This window comes from Ammospiza caudacuta, chromosome 13, assembly GCF_027887145.1.
Source record: "Ammospiza caudacuta isolate bAmmCau1 chromosome 13, bAmmCau1.pri, whole genome shotgun sequence".
NCBI lineage: Eukaryota > Metazoa > Chordata > Aves > Passeriformes > Passerellidae > Ammospiza > Ammospiza caudacuta.
The window spans coordinates 14815491-14839716 of NC_080605.1; the positions used below are offsets into that span (position 1 = coordinate 14815491).

The following is a 24226-nucleotide window of genomic DNA, read 5'->3' on the forward strand; positions in this document are numbered from 1 at the left end:
AAGCCCCTATTTCTCCATCCCATGGTGGGCTGTGGGGTGACAGGGAGGAGGGGGATATCACACTCTGATCCCACAGAGGACGTGGCTGCTGGGTGGGGAAGAGAGATGGAGCATTTGGGAAAGCCCCTTTGGAATGAGGGTCATTGGAAAATCCCTGGGGAGCAGAGCACAGGCAAGCTGGGTGAGGACACTGTACCTCCAATTTATCCCTCCCATTCATGCCTCCCACACCCTGCCAAAGCCTCTGGGACATCCCAAGGGTTGTTCCCCCACTCCCAGTTTTGGAAACCAGTCCCAGGGTGACGATGCTGGCGGAGTCCCAGTGCAACTTTTCCCATTCCTGTACCGACCAGTGCAGTCCAGCTGAGGCCTGTATGGCCCAGGATGGTGCAGGGCAGTCCCATCTGGACATGTACAGCCCAGTACAACCCTGTACAGCCCACTATGGCCCAGTAAAATCCCACACAGCTCAGTATGGCTCAGAACAGCCCTGTATGGTACAGTGCAGTCCTATATGGCCTAGCACAGCCCCACATAGCCCAGCATGGCCCAGTACAGCCCTGTATATCCCTCTGTGGCTCAATACATTTCTGTATGGACCAGTACCACACTGTACAGACCTGTGTGATTTGTACAGTCCTGTGTAGCTAAGCACAGCCCAGTACAGACCTTTACAGTTCCACATGGCCCTGTACACCCCAGAATGGCACAGGGCAAACAAATACAGCCCCACACAGCCTAGTATGGCCTCGTACAGTCCTGTACAGCTCCATATGGCCAAGTACAGCCCTGTATATCCCTGTAGAGTCACATGTGGTGTGTTACAATCCTGTATAGCTCACTACACAGGCCCAAGACTGCCCTGTGTAGTCTTGTATGGCTCCACGTGGTGCAGTGCAGTCCTATACAGCTCAAGTACAGCACTGTGCAGCCTAGCATGGTGCAGCACCATCCTGTATGTCCCAGTATGGCCAAGTATAGCCTGGTACAAGGTGGCCCAGCACAGCCTAGTATGTCCCTCCATATCCTAGTTGAGTCCTCCATATCCCAGTACAGCCTACTACAGCCCAGTATAATGTATGACAGCCCAGTACAGCCAGTATTGCATGGTACAAGGTGGCCCAGTACAGCCTAGCAAGGCCCACTACATCCTAGTCGAGTCCTGCATATCCCAGTAATGCCCAGCACAGCCCAGCACAGACCAGCACAGACCAGTACCGCCCAGCACAGCCCAGCACAGACCAGTACCGCCCAGCACAGCCCAGTACCGCCCAGCACAGCCCAGCACAGCCCAGCACAGACCAGCACAGCCCAGCACAGCCCAGTACAGCCCAGTACAGACCAGCACAGACCAGCACAGCCCAGCACAGACCAGCACAGCCCAGTACCGCCCAGCACAGCCCAGTACAGCCCAGCACAGCCCAGCACAGCCCAGCACAGACCACCACAGACCACCACAGCCCAGCACCGCCCCGGACCGAGCGGCGCGGCTGCACTGACCCGTGGCGGCCGCCAGGGGGCAGGGCGGGCGGTGCCCGGGCGCGGCGGCGCATGCGCGGGGCGGGGCGCTCAGCCGGCGCCCGTGGTGTGAAGTGCCCGCCCGCCGCTGCCACCACTGCCGCTGCCGCCATGGCGCTCCTGCACAGCCGCCGGCTCCTCGCCGCCCCGCGCCTCGCCGCCGCCGCCTCCCGCGCCAGGTGAGAGCTGAGAGGTGGCTCAGCCCCTAGGGCCGCCCGCCGGTGTCGGCGGAGGGGTTTTCCCGCGGCTGAGCCCCGCTCCGAGGTCGGTGGGGGGAGGCTGCGGGAAGCGGGTCCCCGCGTGCGGCCCGCGGCTGACGATGCGCTGGGGATGGGGGTTGCCGGGGGGACGGACCGCGCTCCGATTGGCTGAGGACGGGGGTCCTCGCGCTCTGATTGGCTGCGACCCAGCGCGGCGCCCCCCGCCTGCCCTTGAGGCGCCGCCGTGGAGGGCGCGTCGGCACCGGGGAGCCCCGAGAAACGGGGCCGGGGGCAGCCTGTGCTTTAACGACGGGCTGGGGACACCCTGTGCCGTGACCGATGGGCTGGGGACACCCTCTGCCTTGAGTGATTGGCTGGGGTGCTGCTAGTGATGTACGTTGTGCTCCGGGGCACGAATGATGTGGTCGATGAGAGTCTGGACGTGCCCAGGCCATGTGCGCTCGCAGCGCAGAAACCAGCACAGTCCTGGGCTGCATCACCGGCAGTGCGGGCATCAGGTAAAGGGAGGGGATGCTGCCCCTCTGGTCTGCTCTGCTGAGACCCCACCTGCAGCACTGCATCCACTTTTGGGGCCCCAGCACAAGAAGGACATCGACCTGTTCAAGCAAGTCCAGAGGCCACAAAGATGATTAGAGGAATGGAGCATCATTTCTGTGGGGAAAGGCTGAGTGAAAGATCTGGGCTTATTCAACCTGGAAAATAGAAGGCTTTGGAGCGACGTAATTGTGGCCTTCCAGTATCTAAAGGGGCTACAAGAGAGCTGGAGAGAGACTTTTGACAAGAGTGTTGAGTGCCAGGACGAGGAAGAAAGGGTTTAAATTGACCGAGGGCAGGGTAGATTAGATATTAGGAACAAATTCTTCCCTGTGAGAGTGAGGCCCTGGCACAGGTTGTCCAGAGAAACTGCCTGTTGCATCCCTGGAAGTGTTCAAGGCCAGGTGGAACAGGGCTTGGAGCATCCTGGTCTAGTGGAAGGTGCCTCTGTCTATGGCAGGGGTTTGGACAATGTCTGTCTTTCAGGTCTCATCCAACCCAAACCATTCCAGGATTCTGTGTGCTGTAAAATGGGGCTGAGGTGGTGCTGTCTGGCTACCCTGTGTAGTGAGACCAAAGGGATTCCAGTGACCCCATGATCCATGAAATGGGGTGGGAGTAGTGCTGGCTGTGCTGGAGCTGTGCTCTCAGAGTTACAAACCCTGGCAGGAGCAGGCTGGGAGTGACTGTTTCTGTGAGCACCAGTCCTGCACTGGCAGCTCTGGATTCTGCTGTCTCTGGTCAGCAGAGGTTTGGATAGAAGGATGCTGGAGCTGTGTGAAAAGCCCAGAACGTCCAAGTTTCCATAAAGTACAGCTGACCTGAGAGCCATGGGGCTGGGAACATCACTGAGACCAGGTGGCCAAGAAGCAGTGTGTGCAGAAGGATCTGGATGAGGCCTTGCTGCTCTCCAGAACCCTTTAACTCCTGGCCCTCACTAGTGGAGAGGTCTCTAAGAAACAGTTTCCAGCCTACACCAGAGCAGGAAAGCAGTGGTTTTTTTAAATGCCTATTCCAGCAGTCAGTACTGCTTCTAAGCCAGCCTTGTGGCTCTTCTCAGCAGGGACAGAAGAGCAGCTGTCTAGAACTTGTGTTTTGTGCTCATGGACTATAGCAGGCCTGTGAAAGGTATGGAGCCTGCTGGCATAAGCTTTGCTCTTCTCAAGCTTGTTCTACAGCAAAGTGTAAATTATCAAATTGCATTGAGGTCACCCAAGAGAGGTTGTTAAGTTTTGTAAGTAAGGAGCTTCTGTGCACAGCCCCCTCTTTCCCTTCAGGAATAGTGGCTTATTATGCAACAAAGGAAGCCAAGCACTGATTAGCAGTTTCTGTTTCCTTATCTTCAGCAAGATAATGTGTAATGTGGTGCTCCAGCTGCTATCATTAATCTGTGCTGGGAATGCTCTTTCTGAAAGCAGAACAGAGGTTAAGAGATATGAAATGGTTAAAAGGCTCCATTGACACACAAATGGTAATTAGGACGATAACTCAGTCTGCTGCTCTGATGTATCATAAGACAGCTATTTAAATACTTTTCTTGGTGGAAAGCTTATCCCAAATCGCTGGGGCAAGGAATTTGTAGGCTTGAAAGATCCTGTAGTAGCCAGCTGCCTGTTGGCATTGTTCATGTGTAAATATTTGCTTTAGATGTGGTTTACCTACAGCCTTTGGCCCCTCTGGCCCCTTGCTCTGCTCTGTCTTGCAGAACTGCTGTGGGGGCTCTGGCAAAGCTCCTGAAATCTGGGATCTTATGTGGCTGTGCCTCAGGGAATGTGGGCTGGCCTCTCCACGATGGAAACCTTCACTGGGCTTGTAAATGCTTGCTCTCCGGGCTTGGCTTGAGTCCTTAAGCACTTCTGTCTGTGCACTTGAGGCATAAGTTCCACATATATTTTTGAAAAATGTGCAAATTTATGCAATTCCTGGCTCATTTTTCCACTTTCTCTGTCCCACTGCACTTGCAGTTGTGCATTAAACCAGCTCAGAAGACCAGCATGGCTGAAGAGTACAGAGACTATTTGGAGCTCTGATGAGCATCTAAACTCTGACTGGGCCTTCTGTGTGGAAGTCCTGTAGCTGGAGAATGTGCTTCCTTTGGCTTACATGGAGTATCCCTCGGGTAGTTCAACCCAGCTTAAGTTTACCTCTGGTTAGTTTTCTGCACTGAATACCTCTGGCCTGGCAGAGATGTGCAGTTTATAGCTTTGACCTTTATTCAAGCCCAATGTTCTTTTAATTGCTCAAAATAAAGTGCAAGGCAGTGCAGGGACAACAGTTAGGGGGTGTAGCAGTGTGTTAGGGTTTGTGGCCTTGGACCCCTAGTAGATCTCTTTTTCCCAAACCCCTTTGGGAAAGCTTTGCCTCTGTGATCTCTTTGGTATCCTGATGTGTTTGGACAACTCAGCCTAGGCTTTTTTTTCCTGTGTCCCTGCAAGCTTACCTCCCTGGAAACACCAGAGGAGTTTTGTTTCCCCTGGAAACCTTCATGCTGAGAGCAGGAAAATAAGTCCTAAACCTACCCCGTTGGTGCCTTAAGCCAACACAAAAACCGGCTCAGAACAAAGGTACTTAACTCTCTGGAGTGCTGCAGCTTAGGTAAATGCCTGCAGGATCAGCATTAATTGCAGTATGTTAGAGCTCAGTGACCTGCCTAAGCCTTAGCAGGATTGGGACCTAAATTCCCCAAACACTGTAAGCTGCTTGGGGAAAAGCCCAGCAGAAAGAAGGTGCTGTCACCATCTCCAAAGTAGCAGCTCTTTAAAATAGATAGCCAGGCTCCTGCAGCCCTTGATACCAAAATAATCCTAAACCAGGTAAACCGAAGAAAGCCACACTACTGCACGTTGTTTCTCTCTTTCCCTGCCTCTCCATTTCCAGGAACACATTGGAAGTGTTTGTCCAGAGCTGCCTGAACCCGCAGCAGGAGTTTGCCCTGACAGTCCCCTTGACATGTCCAGCTCAGGTTGGTTCCCCAGGTCACTCCCTCCACACTGGCTGCAGCCCCTGTCCCTCTCTGGAGGGTGTGTGTTGCTGGCATCTCTGACTCATCCTCCTTTCCAAGCTAATCCTATACTTAAGAGGTAATTAAGACTAGTTGGTGGTCTAAAAAACGTTAAGCACATCTTCCATTTTTAAACTACCTGAGGTGGCTCTACCTCTTCCTCAAAGCCTGTCAAAAGGAGTAACAGGCTTTTTTTAAAATTTGGAAATGGTGTACAGAGGATTGTCTGAAGTTAGTCTGAAGAGGGCAAATGATTGAGGCTCCATGAGATGCAATCTGTATACATGGGAGAGTGCAAAATATTTCTGTAGTAAAGAAATTTGGCCTAAATGGACATGAAACAGGGACAGAGTGGAGAGGAAAGGTGATTGTGTGAGTTCTGCTGATCAGTGAGAGCTTCCTTAACCTTCATGGCCCGGCTGCCCACAGATCTGTATCTGCCTGCAGAGTCTGCACTACACCTTTAACAGGAGGCCTGGCTGGCCCTGGGCTGGCTCCAGGCTGCCTGCATTGCCTGGGGCACGGACCAGCCCCGGGACAGCATTCCCAAGTTGGGAAAGGATCCCATTATCAGATGACATAGCCTTTCCTGGGCAGCAAAGCATAGTAAAGCTGATATGGCTCTCTGTGTGTTTCTCCTTCAGCAATCAAGGCTTGAGTTCTGTCCTCCAGGAGATAAACCCAATCTACTTTGTATTGCACCCTTTGTTCCCCACTGAGCTGGGGGACCTGTATGTTGAGTCAGGACACTCAGAGCTGCATGCAGTGCCTTCAGGAGGGGGCTGTGACAGCCAAATCCCTCTGCCAGGCAGGTTAAAAAACACCACACTGCTGCTCCTGCACTGTCTGCAGGCCTGCAAAGCCTGGACATGGGACAGAGCAGAGACTCTGGCCAAAGGAAATAACAGGTTTCTTTTTATAGCCTGGTCTGCTCTGTCCTTGACATTAAGAGAGCCTCTCCATCTTCAGGGTGTGCTGCCAGCCGGGCAGAGGCAGGTGGCTCCTTGTTTTGGGGAAACACAAAGCTCCTCCTGATGCAGGGAGGTTTTGTGCTTGACAGCAGGGGAAGGGTCTTCACATCAGAGCTTGTCATTGTCACTCAGGGAACAAACTGTCTTCTATGATTTCCTGAAAAACAGCATTTGTCATTTGTCTACAACACGAGGGGAGGCAGAGTTTGTTGGGCAAAGAGTGGAAATACCTTTATTTTGTCAGCCAATGCTGGGAGAAAAACAAATTGGTTTTCATGTACTACAGCCTTTCCAGAAGTTTGGAAGAGACTCCATATTCATGCTTTTGTGCAATTGCCTGGCTCTGGCCAAGGTTCCCTGGAGGGGAATGACCTGTGCAATCCCACGTGCAGGCTCTGGGCACTTGTCCAGAGCATGGGAGTTCAAGGCTCCAGTTTCCTGGGCTCTGTGTGGTGTTAGCACATAAGGCAAACAGGAGCATTTCAACATGCTAATGACTGAGAGGGAGTCAGTTATCTTCAGCCACAATGAACTGAGGCTCTTTGCCCATTCTGTAATACACAATGTGACTTAAATGGTTTGGTTTGTTTTTTTGGATAATTCTCTGAACACTATTTGTACCTTTTTCAGTGGTTTAAAGACAAGATTTCCCTTGTGGGTTTCTGTTGGTGCACATCTCTGCCCAGTTCTCAAGCCTCATGCTTAGCTTCTTGTTTCTCCCTTTAGCTCATGGTGGTCCCACGTGGAGATGGGTCCCCCTGACCCCATCCTGGGGGTGACAGAAGCTTACAAACGTGACACCAACTCCAAGAAGATGAACCTGGGCGTGGGGGCGTATCGGGATGACAACGGGAAGCCCTATGTCCTGAACTGTGTTCGCAAGGTGAGCTGGCTGCTGGGCAGGGCCAGATCCAGGTGCCAGGTACCCTCAGGGAGGCAGGGAAGGGGAAGGTCCCTAAGCAAGTTTTGTCTGTTGATCCTTAAAGTAAGCTCTGTCTCTAACAGAGCAGGACAGTATTCCTGGATGTCTCCCTTAGCAGGACTAATGCTTTTGAGACATGACAGAGCCGTAAGTAGTACAGGACAAAACAGAAAATACATGTCCTGTTCCCATTCAGGTAACTCTTAACTTGTTGCTGACTTCTATGAGCCCTGCAATGCACCTGTTCTCTGAACTTCAAGGTGTTTCTTGAACAGGCTGATGTTCTTCAGGGCACCCCACAAGGGAGGAAGGAGCTGACATTGGCCCCTTAGTGGATTAGTCTTAGAAATTCTGCTGAGCCGATACTACCAGTTTCTCCATAAGCCAGTCTAAAACTCCAGCCCAGGGTGTGGACATTGCCCTTGAAGGGATTATGGGGTCTTTTAGGGCTGTAGGGGTAGAAATAGGCTGTTAAATAGCTGGCAGCTGACACATGCATTGATTGGCTGCACTGACAGGGAGGGTGCAGGGAGAGTGCCTTTTCCATGTCTCATCAGTGAGGGGTTTAAAGCCATCCCTTGCCCTCCCTCTCTCTGTGCAGCTGGGTCACAACCAGGGAGCCTGGATGATGTCACAGGGACAGTTTCCTGGTATGAATGCTGCCTGGGTGGTCTGTGCCACTTTCAGCATTACAAGGCCCTACAAAAGGTTTGCTACCTACCTGGTTTGGGGATGTCTCCTACATAGAGATGATATCTGCCTCTCAGTAATACTCAAGTCTTGCTTTCCTGCAGGACAATTCCTGGTGGGGCAAAGAAATGTGTATCATTGTGCAGCAGCATTGACATGTAATAGGCTGGAAGTGGTGCTCTCTTCTTGTGCCAGGTTTCCTTGGCTCCACGGTACCAACACTGTCACCCACTGAGGGCTCTGCTGGCTGTGGGGTTTTATCTGAAATGTTGACTGCTGCCCCTTGCTTGGAATGAGCCCTGCAGAGAAACTCCTGTAAACCAACCTTTGCCCCTTTCAAGCAAGCAAATGTGCAGAGGAGTGACCTTCAGCTGTCCATCATTGTCTCCATGGTGATGCCTTCCTCACTGACCTTGTGCCCTCCCTTCCAGGCAGAGGCCATGATAGCATCCAAGAAGATGGATAAGGAGTACCTGCCCATCGGGGGCCTGGCGGATTTCACCCGGGCATCTGCAGAACTGGCTCTGGGGGAAAACAGTGAGGCCTTCAAGAGCGGCCGGGTAAGGAGAGGCCGGGACACAGGGGCAGGGAGGACACACGGTTTGTGTGTGGGTGCTCAGCAAATGTGGAAGAACTGCTGGGGTATTGATGCTCCTGAGTTGTGGGCTGGCTGGCCCCAAGGATCACTGCTTCCTCTGACAGTCTCTGAAGGGTGAAACAGCCCTGTCCAAGGAGGGGGGGATTTAACCTTGCCAGGGGGCCCAACTCCCCACCCTGGAGCTGGAGATAGATGCTGACCCCTGTGGTCTCTCCAGCCCTTTGTCCCTGTTTTGGTGTGCTGCTGCCAGTGCTGACATAGTGACTGTGCTCTCCCTGTAACACAACATGGCTACTCAGATTTTTTTTTTTTCTTTTCTTGCAGTATGTTACTGTGCAGGGTATTTCTGGGACTGGATCTCTGCGAATTGGAGCCAATTTTTTGGTGAGTGCCTGGCCAGCAGTGGAAGGAAAGAACATATTTTGACCAGAGCTGAATTTTTACGGTTTTCTAACTGCCAGTATGTATACAACCTGTTTGAACACTCTGTTTTTCTATTGACCAGCAACGATTCTTCAAAGCCAGCCGTGATGTGTATCTACCCAAACCATCCTGGGGCAACCACACTCCCATTTTCCGTGATGCCGGCATGCAGCTTCAGGCTTATCGCTACTATGACCCCAAGACGTGCAGCCTTGACTTCTCTGGAGCCATGGATGACATTTCTGTGAGTTGCCTTCCATGCCTGGAAGAAGGGAGGTCATGTGGGGAAGTGGGTGGGGATATTACTTTACTCTATACGTGATCGTGCTGCGTGAAGCTGTGTCAGGAGAGGTTTAGGCTGGATATTAGGAAAAGATTTTTCACCCAGATGGTGGTTGGGCACTCAAACGGGGTCCCAAGGGAAGTTGTCATGGCACCAAGTCTCCCAGGGTTCAAGGAATGTTTGAACAATTCAGGCATATAGTGTGGTTCTTAGGGTTGTCCTGTGCAGGGCCAAGGAGGTGGACTCCATATGGGTCCATTCCAGCTCAGAATATTCTATCATTCTGTGATGCCTGAAGGCATTAAATCAAGGCTAGAAACTCACAGAGCTCATCTAAGCTGTCTCATCTGCTGAGGAGAATGCTCAGATAGCACTGATGATTCATTCTCTATAACATCTTCCTTAGAAAATTCCAGAGAAGAGCATCATCCTCTTACATGCTTGTGCTCACAACCCCACTGGGGTGGATCCCCGGCAGGAGCAGTGGAAGGAGTTGGCAGCTACAGTGAAGGTAAGCAATGTCCCAGGGGTACTGTGCCATTCCTGGGCAAACAACATCTCTGGCCTTTCATGGGTGGCACCTGGTCTTCACTTTGCTAAAGGTTATTCCCTTTCCTGAAGGCAACATGGGTATCATGTTCCTGACAGGAGCCAGCCAAATGTACCCAGAAAGCTTCTAGCTGACCATTGGGCTTTCTGCTGGCACCTTCCCAGGAAGCTGGAGTAGGGAAACTTGAAAGGAGAACAGCAGGGTTGAAAGCATGAGCTGTGATTGCTGGAGCAGAGCACCCAGTGCTGTTGTATTAAAAATGCTGGAAGATCTCTCACATGCTTGGTGTCTCCTTGCAAGCTTCAGCTGCAAATAGAAAGGGACAGGTTCTACCTTCTCCTCCTTCCTGCTGCTCCATCAAGCCTGTAGCCAGAGAAATTTTGCTTGGAGATACCTGGCCTTAGTAGGGTTCTGAGAATTGGTAGATATCTAAGTGATCTCTGTGGCCTACACAAGGGTAGATCTAAGGGGCAGTGTATCTGGGGTGTCTGCCTGGCTGACTGGGGAGTTCCCAGGTGATTTTCCTGGAAACTGATAATACAGAAGACATTGAAGGAGACTATGTTATTACTGTCGAATTTACTTCTGTTTCCTAGGCCAGACTTGCACATCCCATAAATGCCCCAAAGGATCTTTAGCTGCTGTTTTGATGTGTGCTGGGTAGCTGCAGGTTTTGGGCTGCTTTCCCTGTGGTGAATGAAGGGGAATGACTCTCTTTCTGGAGGAAAATCGCTGCAGGTGGACAGACCCCTGTCTGCATGGCTTTTATCAGCGCTGCTTCTTGCAGAGGGGTGCTCAGCTTCTGTGACAGACACTCTCTTCCATCTTTGCTGGCAGAAACGAAACCTCCTCGTGTACTTTGACATGGCCTACCAGGGCTTTGCCAGCGGGGACATCAACCGGGATGCCTGGGCTGTGCGGTATTTCATCGAGCAGGGCATCAACATCGTCCTGTCACAGTCCTTCGCCAAGAACATGGGGCTGTACGGTGAGTGGGACACGTGACAAGGAAATCATTTCATCCAGGCTGTTGGTGGGATCCCAGTGCCTTCAAGGTTTAGCAGCCAGTGTCTTCCTGCTGCCTGTGTTCATCCTGCAGTACTGAGCAGGGATAACCCATTAGAAGCTGGTGGGGAACCTTCTAGAGAACAGGGGTCCCCTACAGCTGTGTGGTGTTGGGTGCCACAGTATAAGAAGGATATAAAGCTTTCAGAGAGTGTCCAAAGGAGACTACAAAGATGGTGAATGGTCTAAAAGAGAAGCCATACAAGGAGCAGCTGAGGACACTTGCCTTGCTCGGCCTGGAGAAGAGAAGACTGAGGGCAGAGCTCATCACAGGCATCAGCTTCCTCTCATGGGCAGCATCTGCTCTCTGTGACCAGTGACAGGACCCAAGGAACATAGAAGTGTGTCAGGGAGGATTTAGGATGGATATTCAGGAGAGGTTCTTAACCTAAAGGGTGTTTGGGTATTGGAACAGGCTCCTTAGGGAAGTGGTCATAGCATAAGCCTGACAGAGCTTAAGGAGTGTTTGGACAATGCTGTCAGACACAGGAATTGTGGGATTCTTGGGGTTGTTCTGTGCAGGGCCAAAAACTGGACTCAGTGATCCTTCCAACTCTAGATATTCTGTGATTCTCTTAGGAGAGCGTGCAGGTGCCTTCACAGTGATCTGCAGTGATCCAGATGAAGCCAAGAGGGTCGAGTCCCAGCTGAAGATCCTCATCCGCCCCATGTATTCCAACCCACCTGTGAACGGAGCCCGCATTGCCTCCATGATCCTGAACACCCCTGACCTACGGAAGGAGTGGTAAGAAGAACTCTGAAATGTTCATGACAGTGAGGTCTCTTTGTGCAGCCTTGTGCTGTGCTTACTGTGTGCTGCTGTCACAGGCAGCTCTTAGCTTCAGCAACAGTCAGAACCTTGTTTGCTCTGGAGAAATCCCTGCTTATGTCCTGGCATCAGCTGGTGTCAGTTTAACCTGACACAAACAGGTTTTTCTAGTGTTACCAAGGAAGAAAACTGTGTAAAGGAGGGGATAAAGCTCCCGAAGGATTGAGGGCAGCAGGAGCTGCCTATCCAAGAAGCATAAAAGTCTGAGGTGGTAGCCATGTAGTGTGTCTCATGTAGGGGAAGTGGCAGCATAAGCTCTCTGGGAATGAGACCCAGGAATGTAACCCTCATGCCCTAAGCCTGATTCCTGGCTGTGCTGTGCTGTTTTCCCAGCCCCTTGGTGCCGGGTCCCTCCCAGCAGCTGGCCTGGCAGAACAAAGGTTGGCAGTGTGCTGTGGCCTCGCTGGGGGCTGTGTTCTTCTGGCAGCCTGACACTTGTGCCTGATCTAGTGCCCAGCAGAGATATTTCTTAGCTGTGCTGCTTCGGAGCAGGGCCTGTTTGCCAATGCTACCCCTGCACTCTTGGTTTATCTGTAGATACTATTTTATCTGGGTTTGAGTAGTGCTGCCGTCAAGCATCCTACTGACCTGGGGCTTTCAGATGTGAGAAATGTCTATATTCTGGTAGCAGTGCCCAACAGCAATGGAATAAATAAAAAGAGGTCATCTTCTGGTATCAGGAGAATGGAGCGGCTCCCCCAGCTGGAGCTACATCTTCATGCTCATCTGCATCCCTCTGTGGGACCCCTCCAGGTGGAGAGTTGATTTTCTATAGCTGGGGTGGGGAGAGCAGCATTGATGTGTTCTAGCCCTGCTCTGAATGGTTCCTGGGTTGGCTCCTCAGGCTCACAGAGGTGAAGGGCATGGCTGACCGGATCATCAGCATGAGGACTCAGCTGGTGTCCAACCTCAAGAAAGAGGGATCCTCCCACAACTGGCAGCACATCACTGACCAGATCGGCATGTTCTGCTTCACAGGGCTGAAGCCTGAGCAGGTAAATGCAATTCCAGTGGTCTCTAAGTGTCGTTTGCAGTCCTTGTCAGTAAGTTTTTGACTGCAGATGCCAAAATGAGCCCTTGTAAGCACTTCTCAGAAGGAGCATTCTCCAAGCCCTAAGCACTGGCACATCATGGGGAGCCCAGTCTTGCTCTGTTCCCTGCTGTACTTGGGGAAGTTGAAAGTAAATGTAGCTGTCATGTCTATCAAAGCAAGCAGTCACTTGGTGCTGCTCTGAAGTCACCTTAAAGGTCAGCTCAGGTGAGGTGACTCTTCCAGCTGAACATCTGCAGTGTTGCTGCTTGGCCTGAGAGCTGAGCAGCATCTCTGTTGGTGCACAGGGTACTCTGCAGGTAGTGGGATGCCCTATCTGCTGGCAGCCAGGTTGCTTTGAGTTTCAGCAAGCTGGGTAAATTTGCACTTTGCTGACACAGCAGAGGTTGGCCTGCAGTTTGAACTTCGCTCTTTCATCCCAGGTGGAGCGGCTGATCAAGGAGTTCTCAGTGTACATGACAAAGGACGGACGCATCTCTGTGGCGGGAGTTACGTCAGGCAACGTGGGTTACCTGGCTCATGCCATCCATCAAGTCACAAAGTAAAGACAAAGGGGTGCCCTGGAGCTGGTGGCTTTCCCTTCCTCACCAGTCGAAGATGAGGAGGGAAAAGAAACAAGCAGAATACTTCAACCACAGCACTTGAAGCCGCTGCTGAATGTATCTTGTAGATGAGTTGTAGAAGCCTTGTCAAATCCATCCTGTGTTGTGGAGCAGGGACATAATTGCTGGGTCCTGCTCGTCACAGCCATTCTTCCCTGCTGTCCATCCTTTCTCCATCAGCCCCAGCACCTATCTATGCTGGAGGAAGCAAATGCTTAGCAATGCCCTCCTACCAGTGTAGGCACCAAAGGCTTCTCCGCACACATTTCTCCATGAGAAGGCTTTGTGAGGCTTTTGGCTGCTGGCCCAAGCAGAAGCAGGCAGGGAGCTGGGTGGGCTGAGATGGAGGGCTGCTCTGGTGTGCTCCTCCAAGCTCCTCAGCCAGTCCCTGCTGCCAGCAGGCTCCATCCTCCATCATCCCAGCCTGGGGCTGGGCAGCACCAAAGCTGTCCTCCGACAAACAGCTCTGAGGACTTCTCACTACCAAACTCTGCTCCGTCGTTGGCTTCGCTCTTTCCATCTGGGACTCTCCTTTCAGGTGTAATTCACAGTGGCATCAGTGCGTGGGGCAGGCCAGTGTCCCTCTTTTCAACCTGTCTCACTTTCATACCTGGAGGTGAAACAATTTCTCACCCCTCCCCTCCCCAATAACAATCTCCTCTGAAAACTGCTCTCTGGTGGTCTCTGCCTTGCCCCATTCCTGTCCTAAGCCCAGCAGTCCAGCCCTTTACCTCCAGCAGTCCTCCCTGCAGTATTTGTTGCGTGTCCCAAAGCCAGCGAAGAGGCTGGCCCTGCAGTATGCCCCTCATGTGGAGGTGTGGGGCATCCCTCTCTGCTCTGTTCAACCACATTTCTGCTGACACCAGAAAATAGAGATCTTGAGAGAAATCTAGAGCTGATGCCTCAAAAACCATTCTGTCCTTCTAAGCCAAGTGTCCCTGAGGTCCTGTGACTTACTGGACTGATTTTTAATCTAAATAAACTGGTGCATGACTATGTTGAGCTGGGGACTTCATCCTGTCATTGTGCAGCTGGATCCTGTCCCTTCTGTGCACCAAACATTCCCTCTCAGGGCCATGCTAGCACAGGGGATCTTACATGACCAGTGAAACCCTCATCTCCTGAGAATCCCATGTAGAGAGGCAGTTCCCACCGATGGGCCCCAGGAGCACAGTGTGTGTGAACTGAGGTTGTCCAGGTGTGAGCTGGTGTCACGGAGCTGAAATTGAAGCTTGTGGTGTTGAACATAGGTGTAGCTGGCAAGAGGACAAATTCCCAAAAGCTGTATGCCTTGGGATGTGGGGCCATCTTTGGCCACTGCCCCACCATGGAGTGGAGCCTCCTTAGGCAGAGCTGGAGGTATTACCTCTTAAGTCTGTGAGCTGTCTCCATCCACAGGCACCTCTTCCCTCTGCAGCCATACCAGGGTATTTAGCAGGGCAGTCCTCATTTCCCATTCCTGCCCAGGGCAGCTGTGTGCCCATTGGAGCTGGGGCAGGTCCAGTCTGGTGCACCTGTCCCAATGTAGTGCAGGTTGTTGCCAGACTTGCTGGAAGGCTGGATCCTCCCGCCGCTCTCTGACAGAAGGTTTCCGCTCCCACGCCGCTTGTTTACTGGCCCGATGCCCACAGCCGCTGCTTGCTGTCCTTTGTGCAATAAACCGCTTTCCATGCCGCACACGCCGTACGTGCTGCCCCACGGCTCTGTGGGTTCCTGTGCTGTGGTCCCCGGTTCTGCGTGGCTCTGGAGCTGCCGCCTCCTGCCCCCTTACCCGCGTGGGGCCGTTCTTCTGCTCGTTGTCTGTACAATAAAAGCACCCTGGAGCACAGCTCTGTCTCTCGCCGTCTCTTTGCTGCGGGTTCCCGCAGGCTCAGCCTCTGGGAAGGGCTACCCGAAGGGGGATGTTTCCCTTGAGGATGTTCCCCCGCCTCCGGGGCTGGACTACAACCCCCGGCGTGCAGCGGGCAGGGCGGAGCCGCCGCCGCCGCGCCGCCGCCGCCGAGCTCAGCCGGGGCTGGGGCCGGGGCCGAAGGGAGCGGAGCAGGGCGCGTTCCCCGCCTGGTGAGTGGGGCCGGGATACGGACGGACCGGGGGGACACGCGGGGAGCTCAGTGACCGGCCAGGGCAGGAGCCTGTGCATCCCCTGCGAGCGCGGGCGGCTCCGTGTCACCGGCTCCGGGCCTTGCTGCTCCGGGCGGGGGGCGCCGCGGGTCTGTCGAGTCACCCTCGGTGCAGCGCCGGCTCTCGGGGTTTCTGGCTGCCTGAGTATGGCGGCTTTGCCTGCAGGGGAAGGCCACCCTTCAGCATCCTCCCCCAGGCCATGGGAGAAGCAGCGACCCCCTGCAGCATCCTCGGCCAGGTGGGAACTTCAGCCCCCGCGGACGCACCGGCCTGTCCCTCCACGGTCCTACCCACGCGGCACAGGGCGGCCCTTCCTCCCCTGCCCCAGAAATCTTTACAGAGGATTCATAGCTCAAGCACAGAGTTTAAATAGCCCAGAAGCAAGGAGTGAGGTGGGCAGGTAGAGTCTCTGTAGATGTCCTCTAGGAATTTCCAGATTTCCTCGAAAAGAGATTTCTCATGTTCATATAAAGTCCTGCAAAATCCTGCCAGGTTGTGAGGGTCGATCTCCTCCACCTTGGAGACACTGGGATGAGATTTGGACTTTCCACCCCCCAAGGGCTGTGATGCTGGAAACACCGTATCTTCAAATCCAAAAGCTTCTGAGACATCATCCATCTCCTGCTGATTGTCACCCTGGGGGTGCCCAGGAAGGGGCCAGTCCTGCTTTTCCTGTTGACACAGTATTTCTGCTGCACACAGGTCATTCCTGTTGAGCCCAGCCTTGCTCTTTACTCAGGAGCACGTGCTCAGCTCTGTCTTGCAGAGCTTGCAGAAATTAGGGCTGGAAATCAGGAAGTGAGCCAGGACATTGGGTCTTGTGTCCACAGAAAGGCGAGTCCTGCTGTAAAGCTGCAGCTCCTCAGCCCCACAGCCAGGGCTCAGTCCCCTATCCAAGAGCAGTTGTGTCCTCTCCTTGGATTTGAGGGACAAGAGGTGAGTTCTCCTGCTATATCTCTGCTGATGTGTGTGTGCTGTGACCCTCCAAGCTAAGACCCAGGGAACTCGGTTCCCCTGTGCCCCCACCTGATGCCCAGGTTGTCCCTTGTTAATATAATTGACTAACAATTAACAGTGCCATTCTTCATCCCCTTGTAGGAGTAGGGAAGTGTCTGACTCCCGTGTTGCTCCATTCCAGCCTGTTTGTTTGCTGCCCTTCCTGCCTGATGGAGCCAGTGCTGGCTGAGGACCCTCCTCGAGGTGCCTGGCTGAGCCTGCTGCAGGAGCACTAGTGGGACGTGGACAGTGGCGTGTGCCACCTGCGAAGGGACAATGGCTCAGGGCACTGGGAGCATCAACAGTGACTACAAGGATTGGGAATGGAGTGACGATGCTGGCGAACGGGCCAGGCTCCTGCAGAGCCCTAGTGTGGAGACGGTGCCCAAAAATTCAGAGAGCCAAGGAAATGGACTGGGGGCCACATCGGCTCTGGGAGCTGTCTTCATTGTGGTCAACGCTGCTCTTGGGGCTGGGCTGCTCAACTTCCCTGCTGCCTTCAGCATGGCTGGTGGCGTGGCTGCAGGCATCACCCTGCAGATGGTGAGTGGGGAAGGGACAGTCCCCCATCCCACCATGGGAGGGTGCATGGAGGGACATGTGGTGCCCCAGAAAGGGCTTGGGGAGGACCAGACTCCTAGGAAGAAGCTCTTTGGGTGAGGTGCACCCGAGATTCTCAGTGTTTTCAGGAGTGGTAGCCTGGGGTGGCTGAGGGAACCTCGCCATGTTGTTGGCTCAGTGTTCCCTCCCTGTCTCTCTCCCATCCCAGTGCATGCTGATCTTCATCATTGGAGGCTTGGTCATCCTGGCATACTGCTCACAGGCCAGCAACGAGCGCACCTACCAGGAGGTTGTGTGGGCTGTCTGTGGGAAGGTGCCTGGTGTGCTGTGCGAGGTGGCCATCGCTGTCTACACCTTTGGCACCTGCATCGCCTTCCTCATCATCATTGGAGACCAGCAGGACAAGAGTAAGTGCCTCCCATGGAGCAAATAATAACCAGTTGCTGTCCCTTCAGCTGGAAGGGTCACCCTGACCATCTTGGTTGTCCCTGCAGTCATTGCTGCTCTGGTGAAGGAGCCTGAGGAAGTTGGGAGCAGCCGCTGGTACACAGACCGCAAGTTCACCATCAGCATCACCGCCTTCCTGCTCATCCTGCCCCTCTCCATCCCCAAAGAGATTGGCTTCCAAAAATATGCCAGGTGGGTGGGAAGAGCCCTCTGGGGCTGGGAGTTGGGGTGAACCAGCCAGCACCCACCTAAGCACAGTTGCAGAGGACAGGGACTGGAAATGGTGTGGTTCTAGTGCCCTATCTGCCCACTCATCCTCTGCCTTCCCATGCCTCAGTTTCCCTATCTGGGAAGCAGAGGAGTGGCTGAGCACTGTGCAGCCATGTGTCATACTTCAGGGCTTGTGTCCCTCCCTTCTGCATGCTGGAGGAAGCAGGGAATGCTGCTTTCAACTACATTGTCTCCTATCTTTGTAGATGGCAATCCAGCAGAAAGGAGAGCCACTAAGTGTCCCTAGGCTGGGTGGTCTGCAGGCCAGCCCTGCTCCACCAAGAATCTTGGTGTGACCTGGCTGCTGGAGCTGCACCAGCAGGGGCACCAAGGAGTGTCAGTGCTTCAACACTTGCCTCTTTCTCCAGCCCAAAACCCAAGTCTGGCAGGTTTGCCACTCAGAGAAGGATGGGATAACCCCCAAATGCAACAGAATTGTGTTGGCATCTGCTTGGGGCACAGCAGGTGACGTTTCCTGGTATATTCCCATGGGAAGGGAAACAAAAAATGGGTCTGATAGGCAGGAGTGGGGTAGCCTGGGCTGTGCCAGAAGATGGGGACGGAGAGGCTGGGAGGAGACCCTCCATGAAGTGGGGAGGCAGAGCTCTGACAGCCTCCTGTCCCCTTTCACAGCTCCCTCAGTGTGATTGGCACATGGTATGTCACAGCAGTCATTATCATCAAGTACATCTGGCCTGACAAGGAGCTGGTGCCTGTGGAGATCCCCACCAGGTGAGGGCAAGAGACACAATGCTGTCAATGCCACCACAGCTCTGCAGAGCCAGGCAGGGCTGTGGGAGTGAGGGCTGCAAAGGCAGGGGATGAATCCTTCATCAGTCCCATCCCTGGTCCTGGAGACTCTGCATGTTGCTGCCAGAAGCTCCCAAATGGCTGCACCTCTGCGTGTTTCAGAGGAGCAGGTGGTGAAGAGGGGGAAAAGGACTTCTTAAAGGTCCCCATGGCTCCAACACAGATTTTGATAGCACTGATTGGTTTTTATCTCTGACATATCCAGGCCCTGGATTCCCTATGCCATGCTTGTGCTCACCCAGCAACAAGGGCTGTGTCTATATTTGGATAATTTTGGTTATTTCCTTAACCAGCACAACCACTGTGGCTTATTCCTTTCCTCACAGTGTATATTTTTGGATCCAGTGCAGGAATTTTATGGCAGAGCAAAGGTTAAACCAGTTTTTTTTGCACTGCCCATGCTGATACTTTCACTTTTGTGTGCTCAGGTTTGGCTGTTCCTCTCTCAGTGAAAGGCCCTGGTCTTCACAGAGTACCAGGTCCCAAGAAAACCTCATTCCATGCAATGGCATCATCCTGGGTGGGGGAATGCAGTAAGACAAAGACACTGAGCACTCCCAGCTCATCCTCCCCTGGTGCACTGGATGGGATCACAGGGGATTCTGGTCTGACTGATGGGTGTTTCTCTCCTTCCAGCCCCTCCACCTGGACAGCTGTCTTCAATGCCATGCCCACCATCTGCTTTGGGTTCCAGGTAAGGCCATGAGCTTGGCATTCCCCTTCCATCCTGTGGTTGCTTGGACGGCAGACTAAAACCCTGCCCGTGTGCTCACTGCCCAGCTTTGCAAGGAGACTGAAGCCTTTTTAACATCTCACCACCTCTGGGTGGAGATGGATCCATTTTACCCCAGCTAGGATGTACAGGGCATCCTGTCCCCCACCTCTTTCTTCTCCAGTGACAAACCTGAGGAATTACCATATCCCAACAAACACAGAATATCATGAGTAGGATTCCCCATGGTTCTGCCCATCACATATCCCCACTGTCTCTGTGTCCTGGCAGTGCCACGTGAGCAGCGTGCCCGTCTTTAACAGCATGAAGCAGCCACAGGTGAAGACCTGGGGGGCAGTGGTGACAGCAGCCATGGTGATTGCTCTGTTTGTCTACACAGGCACTGGTAAGTGAGGGGATACTGTGTGAGTGTAGCACAGTCCTTGGAGTGGCTGTGAGCTTCAGGGGACAGGGACCCTCTGGTCAGCAAGTGTCAGAGGGAGAAGGGAGGACAGTCCATTGAACACCTCTGCAATGTGCCCTGTGCCATATCCATCCTAGTTTGGTCCTTCAAACAGATGTTCAGGAGACTTGTCCCTGTCCCCTGCTGACTGCTCCCTTCCTGGCAGGCATCTGTGGCTTCCTAACCTTTGGAGCTGGTGTGGAGCAGGATGTCTTGATGTCCTACCCCTCCAATGACATCCCTGTTGCCCTCGCCCGGGCTTTCATCATCCTCTGTGTGCTGACATCCTACCCCATCCTGCACTTCTGTGGCAGGTGAGTGCTGGGAGAGATGGGGCTGGTGTGGGAAGGAGGAGCAGCACGAGGAACCCCCTCTGTCTTGGCTCTGTGCCCACAGGGCTGTCTTGGAGGGTCTCTGGCTGCGCTACACCGGGGTCACAGTGGAGGAGGACGTGGTTCGGGAGCGGAGGAGGCGCCTGCTTCAGACCATCAGCTGGTTCCTCCTGACACTGCTCCTGGCTCTTTTCATCCCTGACATTGGCAAGGTCATCTCTGTCATTGGGGGCTTGGCTGCCTGCTTCATCTTTGTCTTCCCAGGTAGGGATCTGGGATGCTCAGGGGCTGACAAAGGTCTCATGGCCTTGTGTCTCAGAGAGGGAGGAGCAGGATGGAAACACAGGAACCAGGAGATTTTTAGAGGAGGACAAAAGTGTGGTGAGAGGCCAGTCAGCAGCCCAGCTGTTTTGGCTGGATGTGGAGCTCTGTAACAGGGAGTGCAGCTCCCTGTTTTATAGGGTGTCTGTTCAGTCCCCAGTGGACAGTCCTCATCTCGTTCTAATTTGCCTCCCCTGCCTTTCAGGACTCTGTCTGATTCAAGCCAAGCTCTCTGAGATCCAAGAAACCAGGGCAATCAGGTAACTGAAATGTGCCTCCTCTCTCCCCCATTCCCCTGTGGATTTTGGGGTGAAGGACCCTTCTAAATATGCCCTGTCTTCCTGCATCTATAGCTGGTGGGCCCAGGTCTGCTATGGGGTGTTCATGGTCACCCTTGGAGCCTTCATCTTTGGACAGACCACTGCCAATGCCATTTTCGTGGATCTTACAGCCTGACTCCTCCAGGCTGGACTGCACTGCTGCTGCTGAGGGGATGGAGATTTCCCCTGGGACCAAAGGGAAGTGGGAAGAAAACATGTTGGTGTGTTGGGAAGATCCAAGAGAAACGTTGTGACTCGGGGCTTGGCTGAACAAGCCCTGTGGTGGTTTGTATCTCATTGTCTTAAGGCTGCAGTCAGACTTCTCTCAGCCCTGGCTCCCTGCTGAAGCCAGAGCAACACTACAAGGGGACCTGTCATCCAGGGCAAGCTCCTTCTGCCCCTGGAGTAGACATCCCTCCCTCAGACATCACTAAGGGGTCGTGGTTGGGGTTTGGAAAGCCATGCTGCTCTCATCTCTGTACCCTTGTGCTGGTGGAGCTCCTCTCCACAGCTAAAACTCCTTCTCCCAACTTTGGAGAGAGAAGCAGTGTTCTGCATAAAGGGAAATAGTAATCATGTTTATCAGACAGGGAGACATCCCACAGTCCTGTTCTGTGTCAATGTTTGGTTTGAACTCTGGTTTCCTGCTGGTCTCCTGCCTCTACTCTCACATCTCCCTCTGCCTGGGCTGCACTTTGTGTTACAAAGGGTTGCCTTCAGCCTGTTTGGGTTTTTTCTTTTGAGGATCAGAATGACCCTGGGGTAGGGACATGCCAGTGCAATGTTTTCCTTGCCAGGGGTTGTTCTCTCAGTAGAGAAGCTGCTATGACTGCATCAACCTACTGAAGACACTACAATACAGCAAAGCTCTTCTCCAGATTTACAATCCTGTTCTTCCAGGTGTCCAGGAAATGGGACTGGGCCAGGTTTTAAAGTATGCTTTTGGGATAAAGCAATCAGTATTAATTTGTTTTAGATTGTTCTCTTGGTCGTTTACACTCTCTATGGCTGGTGTTGCTCTGGGCTGTCCCTCTGTTGCCTGTCTGGATGATAGTTTCATTCCTGCTTTTTCTGGGTTGAGCAGTTCCCCCAGCTGCAGATTTGGTTGGGGGTGTTAAACCTCAACAGCAATGTTCTCTTGTTCTGTCTTTGAGTTTCTTTTTATGTTGTTTGGCTTCTAAAACCCTTGGGGAGGGAGGAATTCAGGGACAGCTGTTGATGCATCTGTGATGAGGGTTCAGCCCAGATTTGTGCAAAACCTGGCCCTGCACCTCCTGCATCTTCTGGAAGCAGCACAGGCTGTTGTGGTGGGAAGGAGAACCATGGCTTGTGCTCCTGCACTTCTCAACGTGGCTCTGTCCTGCTACAACCAGTGGCTGCAGGAGGGGTGACAGCACGTGGGTGCTTCCCATGTGGAAACATTTGTTATTTCCTAACACGGAGTGTAAATGGGGACCTCCCCATTGCTGCTTGGGACAGGGAGACCCAGGTGGAGAAGGAGGAAGAAAAGCCCTAAGCACAGCAGGAATGTTTGAGAGATGCTGTGAAGGCACACATCCCTCCTGCCTCTCCCAAGGGATCTCCAGCATCTGTGCCCTCATCTTTTGACAAACCCAGGCTCCACCAAACCCCCATTTGTATGGCACTGGCTGAGTGCTGAGCCCCTTTGCCAGGCTCCTGCCCGTGAACAGGAGCTGGGACTCAGGGACCCTTTGGCATAAAGAAGATGGCCAGTTGTCCTGGATGTGGGGAGCACAGAGCCACCTCGTGTGGAGCCCAGCAGAGATGCTCAGCAGATGCCAATGCCAAAATGCCTTCCAGTATACCCACCCTGCAGGAAGATGAAAAGGTTTGGTACCTGGTGGGTCTGGTGGCTCTGGCTTTCCTGAAGGTGTTGAGGAGGTCCCTTGGCCGAAGTGGACGAGGACACAGTGTCTCATGTCACCTGAGAAACACCTGGGCTCCCTTGGTGCCCCTGTGGCTGAGGGCTGAGCGAGTCTGGAGGTGCTGTGGCCGTTCCTGTTTGCCTTACTGCTCCCCTGTTTACAAACACTGGCCTTTTAACATGTATTTTGTACATGCAGAAAGTGGAGGGAACTCAACTCAATAAAAGTGACATTGTGATGCGTGTGTCAGGCCAGCACGAGGTGATTTCTGTGGGAGATGCTCCTGGGTGGGATACTGGGATGAAGCCATATCCTGAAATGCCAGCCCAGCTCTCCGAGCTTTGGGATGGATGGTGTGGAGCTGGGAAATCCCACTGCCTTCCTCAGGCCCTCATTCTCCGGGGTATCTTCCCGCCCAGGGCCGGGGGAGGCTCTGTGGGCGCCGGTCCCGGTGTCGCTCCCCGGGGCCGGCAGGCGGATGTGGTGTGGCTGGGAAGGAACTGAAGGGAGTTTCCTCTCCGGGACTGAGGCCGGCCATCCGGGAGGGTGCAAATGGAGAGGGGATTTCCTTAGAAAGGAAAACCCGCGCCCAGAGCGTGCCGGGCCGGGCCAGGCGCTCTGAGGGACCCGCAGCCCCCATGTTGGGGGGGGCAGCGCCTGGGCCGTACCAAGGCAGCGCGGGGGAGGGGACGCCAATTCATGGGCCTGTACCACGGCGCTGCGCGGGGGGGAAACCGTTTCTGGGCTTGTACCACCTTCGGGGGGAGGAAACAGCGAGGCGAGGGGAACGGGGCGGGCCGCACCACTCAGGGAGGGGTAACCCCCCCCCCCCCGCGTGACTCCGCGCGCCCTTTGGCACCGCCCGCCGCTTCCCCTTCCCGCCCCGCCCCCGCGCGACGCCCCTCGCTCATTGGCCGGCCTCGGCAGCTCGGGTTGGCCAGCAGCGCGCACGCGCAGACCGAGAGGAGTTCGGAACTCTGATTGGCTGAGAGAGTAGGAAGGCTTTCGGCCCCTCCCGGCCAATGGCGCGCGGCTCAGGCTCCGCGCGGAGGGCGGCAGGGTGCCCTCCCCCGAGGTCGCACGGCGCTGATTGGCCAGCTCTCACGCGGCCCCGCGCTCTGATTGGTCGAAGGCCCCTCCGCGGGGGCGCGGCAGCTCCGCGCGCATTCCGCCCCTCCGCTCCCCCCGCGCCCCCCCCGCGAGAGGACGGGGGAGGGGAAAGGCCGCGGCGCGAGCGCGCGACCCCATCCGCCATTTTGTATCGGAACGGCGGCGGCGCGAGAGAAGCGCGCGAGCGGCCCCGGCCCGGCCCTCACGACACCGCCGAGGTGGGAGCGGCGCCCGCCCGGCCCCGGGGAGGCGCTCTGGGTGGCTGTGGGGGCACTGCGAGCTTCGGGGGGGTGGGGGGAGATCTGTGGGGACGGGGCCGGAGGCAGCGGGACCGGGCCGGCTTGCGCTGGGGGCAGCGGGGCCGGCTGAGGCACCCGCCCGGCCGGGCCGCCCGCCGCGGTGTGCGAGAGGCGGCCGAGGGACCCGCGGCCCTCTCCCCCCGCACTCCGTCCTGCGGCCGCCCCTGAGGCACAGAGGGAACTCGGCGGGGTCCGGGTCGGAGCCGCGGGTGTTCCCTGTCCGGTGGCGGCGGCAGCGGCTGCGGCGGCGTCGCGAGGTGCGGGGGAACCGCCGGCTCTGGAGCTCAGCGCTCCCCCTGCGCTTGTGTAACGCCGGCGGT

The 24226-nt window shown here is 54.5% G+C and overlaps 3 protein-coding genes across 6 annotated transcripts in view; all 3 read left to right on the forward strand.

Annotated features, from left to right (window-relative positions):
* The first annotated feature begins 1568 nt into the window (after positions 1 to 1568).
* Positions 1569 to 15086, forward strand: GOT2 (glutamic-oxaloacetic transaminase 2). The gene is made up of 10 exons (XM_058813584.1): positions 1569 to 1697; positions 6972 to 7128; positions 8289 to 8417; positions 8780 to 8839; positions 8961 to 9122; positions 9568 to 9672; positions 10549 to 10699; positions 11356 to 11521; positions 12450 to 12600; positions 13079 to 15086. Exons 1-10 carry the CDS (start codon positions 1630 to 1632, stop codon positions 13199 to 13201), a joined length of 1272 nt encoding a protein of 423 aa, XP_058669567.1. The 5' UTR covers positions 1569 to 1629; the 3' UTR covers positions 13202 to 15086.
* A 201-nt stretch (positions 15087 to 15287) lies between these two features.
* SLC38A7 (solute carrier family 38 member 7) lies at positions 15288 to 22720 on the forward strand. Its single transcript, XM_058813582.1, has 12 exons — positions 15288 to 15319; positions 16210 to 16315; positions 16518 to 16918; positions 17145 to 17343; positions 17431 to 17575; positions 18287 to 18385; positions 19100 to 19157; positions 19467 to 19581; positions 19805 to 19952; positions 20035 to 20234; positions 20497 to 20551; positions 20645 to 22720. Exons 3-12 carry the CDS (start codon positions 16652 to 16654, stop codon positions 20745 to 20747), a joined length of 1389 nt encoding a protein of 462 aa, XP_058669565.1. The 5' UTR covers positions 15288 to 15319; positions 16210 to 16315; positions 16518 to 16651; the 3' UTR covers positions 20748 to 22720.
* A 958-nt stretch (positions 22721 to 23678) lies between these two features.
* Positions 23679 to 24226, forward strand: part of CNOT1 (CCR4-NOT transcription complex subunit 1) — a 57647-nt gene continuing 57099 nt past the window's right edge. For all 4 annotated transcript variants that reach the window (XM_058813564.1, XM_058813566.1, XM_058813565.1 and 1 more), the window contains exon 1: positions 23679 to 23825. The gene's annotated coding sequence lies outside the window, so the exon portion shown is untranslated. The remainder of the gene's footprint in view (positions 23826 to 24226) is intronic.